We start from the raw sequence: 3,872 nt of genomic DNA, 5'->3' as shown, positions 1-3,872 counted from the left end.
TCTGTATGATAGTGGAAAAATGTAAATGTTTAAATGTGTACATAAAAAAGTTGGTCATTTAAGAATTTATTTTATTTTTATGTTGAAAATGTTGAAATAAGGACCTTCTGGTTTAATATTTAATTTATGTTTTTAGGACTGGAGAAACAATCAGGTGTTGGACGTTGAAGGGGCGTTTTGGGGCAAAGGGGTGCAACTCGTACCTAGATAGAGGCTGGGTGATACCATTAAGTGGTAAACGTTGAAGAGGAGTTTTGCTGCAAAGGGGTGCAACTCGTGTCTAGAGACTGGGTAAGTTCCTCAAGCGACCAGTGAGCTAGACTTTCATTTTGCCAAGACATGAATACGTAGACCCAAGACAAAGTTACTCTCCTCATTTCCCGAGTTAATCTTTCGCCTTATACTAAAGATTTCTTAGGACAGGTTTCTTTTCTAGTTCCGGTGGTAAGGGTTGGGCACTTGTGCTTCGACGGCCCGCTAAGTCCGCCTAGGAGTACGATTTAGAAAATTAAGATACAAAATAATATAAATTATATAGCGAAGTATTTGTGACGGAGTAAACCAGAGTCTATGCTATTTTGCTCGCCATCTTGTTTGTAAACCACGTTGTACTTGAAGTCAGTCATCAAAGAAATCGATTTAAACGTCTAGACTGGAATGTTTTTAAACATTTGAATAGCTGTATTTGATGACAAGTACATTAGACTTTATATCTGTATAGTTTTCAGCTGTTTGACATCCACTGTTTATCGGATGCAGTTGGATTAACTTTCGACAAATATTTTGTTGTTGAAACCATCTCAAATGGCTTCCCGGAAATAGTATTCCGTGGAGTAAACATCAACCACTATCAGCCATTTGAGTATCCGTATTTGTTATTAAAAAATATAATATACTGTACAAATATACAAATCTCAATGGCTTCTCGGAAGTAGGAATTCTATGGTAATATTCTTCTATCCTCTTAAAGTTTTTATAACCATTTTACTACTTCACACAGCCTATATAGAAAAAAAAGATCCTATAAAGGACTTATTGTACATATTTTCATAGCTTCAATATATGATAATAATAATTAAAAAATATTCATATATTAATATAATACAATGTCTCGACCGCTAGTCGACAGAAAATTTACAATCCATATGAGCCCAGTCGAGCCATGTGTGATTAAATCCTTACATATGCCCCATGGATATCATAAACAAAAATTTTAAAATATCGGGCGGTCGATATTTTTGATATCATTCATACGCGAAGAGGACGTCGTTGCCTTTGAAAAGTGATTTCACTTCCAGGACACCGACGTCTTCTGTGGCAATCTTTATGAGATCAAAAGGGCTAGCGAGATAGATTTGCAAAACAGAACCCCCAATATTAGGACAGCTATTTATTGAGCGCCCTTCGAACTGGAAAACAAACATATACTTACCAACATGCAACAGTAGTGCACCGCCCTTACAATCAAGAGGGCAATGTGGCGAGAATATCCCCAAATGGAGAAAGGTGTGAGGTTTATCTTCTCACCAAAGTTAAAAAAAACCAATCCCATCAAAGATCATTGTACGTGGTGTTAGGCTGACCATTAAGTATGAGGGTCAGCCTAAACCCGTAAGAAATGTTTTAGTTGCGGAGACGAGGGGCATATTTCTAGGGATTGTCAAGGAAAGGAGAGCACCTCAATAGAAGTTTCAATTTATTTATTCTTTATTCTTTCTTTAATCAATTATGAAATTCACAACTCTTAATATCCATAGAGGTTTCTCTCTCATATACCGTCGAATTCTCGACGATTTCTCTGATTCTGATGTGATATGCCTACAAGAAACAGGTATCATCACAGATGACGAGATATCAGACATCGAGAACTCATCGGACTTATTTCTTCATGTTTCAAACGGACTAAATATATTTACCATAGGAGTTGCTATCCTCTTGAACAAAAATCTAAATCTTATACAGACTTTTGTTAGACTTCCCCCCCCCCCCCCCCAAAAGAACTGGTAAATACAGGGGTTAAGTTCTTTGAGGACTTTTTTGCTGGGTTTGATAATTCTACCCATATACCACACCTGTGACAGAATAAATGTATTAATAATGTATACTTTCTCTCGAAAGCAAAGAGAGTGGTCTTTCCATTTCAGCTGTTTTTTCCTAATTTTATTAATGATAGGGTTCCAGTTTAAATTAAGGTTATTGTCGACAAATATGATGCCCAAAATTTTGATATGTAGTTTGATGTATTTCTGCCACGATTGTGGAATATGGGTAGCCATGCTACCCTTAGCCAGGATTTCCGTCTTGTCATCGTTAACCTTGGATTCAGAAGCTGTTTGGAAATCTGGTCAGACCTCCATTGTGAAAATATTTCCTATTTTAAAATACCTTTTCATAATATGTGTAATAAATTTGTGGATCCCCTCTGCAGAGAGACCACTTTCAAGCTTATTAATAACATTGTACCAACGAATTTTTGTTATTTTTTATAGGACCAGTCAAAGTCCAAATTTTGCAATTTTTGTAGAAAATACCCAGAGACTCAAAATCATTTATTTTATTATTGCAGTGTTGTGCAGTTTTTATGGAGAATAGTTCGTAATTGGGTTGTTGATCTTAGTTTGGGTGAGATTGATCTCAATGTTTGGCACGTTATTTTTAACGATATCCCACAAAAGAAAGGAAAAGTTATCCACGACATTATTTTATTGGTCGTTGCTTTGGCTAGACGGCATATTTGGACTTATCGCTGTGATGCAAAATTTAAAAACAAGACCGTCTCTCCATCTGGGTTAGTATTGGGATATTTGGAAAAGATCAAAATTAGAATCTGGGCGGACCGGGTCCGACTCAGTGAAACTTTGTTTAAAAGTTATTGGCTTAACCCTGGTATGTTCTGATCTCTCCACAAAAGCGATAAATTAAAATTTTTAATTGATTAGTTTTTGTCACCAGCCATGAATAATATTGATATAATTTTATATTTCTTTCAATTACATAGTATATTTTACATACATTTATTCTCAGATTCAATTCTGCTGATTTTCATCTTTGCTTTGTGTTATTTTGTTTAACACTTTTGTGACTTTTATAATCATTAATTTATTTTTCTATAATTCAGCTGTGTTATCAGGTTTAAAAGATGTCAATATTAGAATATATTATGTGGCATATATATATTTGATGTAAATAATTGTGTACAATATTTTGAGATTATTGATTTGATATAACTATTTATTTATTATTATATTTCGGGGAAGGGAGGGTTTGATGTTCCCAAATGTACAGGCCTAGGGTGGAGCAGACACTTTATTTAGAAATTAGGATTAAGGGTCTTGATATTGGGTTTTCTTCTGTTCTTATTCTGATCTGAAATTAGAAAAAATAACTCTAACGAGAAGTATAGAATCTGTTATGTACTGATTGTTTTTAGTTTACTATGAACAATATTATCATTTAAGTTCTTATTTTTTGAATATCTCTTGAAGGCTCTTATAGTGGGCATGAACCATCTTGCTTGCTCGATTGCTGGTTGTATTAAACGGGACAACAAAGGGTGCTATGCCTACATTATGATGAATATTTAGTCCTATAGGTCTTGCTGTATTCAATGTCTCAATCCAATGGGCCTCCCTAGATTGACGGAATTTGGTAGTTTCATCTTCGGGCAAGTCAATTTCTATACGCTCAATTGGGATTAGGGTGAGATCGTCTATTGAATGGTCGTCGAGGTTGAAATGATTAGAAACAGGCTTGTCTTACTTTAATTTGATGTCTGACCTATGAGCATTAAAGCGAGTTCGTAAATTATTCTTAGTTTCTCCTACATATTGTTTGGGGCATTTCTTGCATGAAATTAAATATATTACATTCGA

At 34.9% G+C, this 3,872-nt stretch overlaps 1 protein-coding gene across 1 annotated transcript in view; it reads right to left on the bottom strand.

Annotated features, from left to right (window-relative positions):
• Positions 1-3,306: 3,306 nt before the first annotated feature.
• The window catches only part of LOTGIDRAFT_160539 (hypothetical protein), a gene marked incomplete at both ends in the record, with an annotated part of 2,283 nt that continues 1,717 nt past the window's right edge, over positions 3,307-3,872 (bottom strand). The window contains one exon of the mRNA XM_009055662.1: positions 3,307-3,366. Within this exon, the coding sequence (XP_009053910.1) occupies positions 3,307-3,366 (60 nt within the window). The remainder of the gene's footprint in view (positions 3,367-3,872) is intronic.

The sequence above is a fragment of the Lottia gigantea genome (assembly GCF_000327385.1).
Source record: "Lottia gigantea unplaced genomic scaffold LOTGIsca_25, whole genome shotgun sequence".
In the NCBI taxonomy this organism is placed as follows: Eukaryota; Metazoa; Mollusca; class Gastropoda; family Lottiidae; genus Lottia; species Lottia gigantea.
Note: the sequence above shows the minus strand (reverse complement) of the source record. Positions and strands in the feature narration are given on the sequence as shown.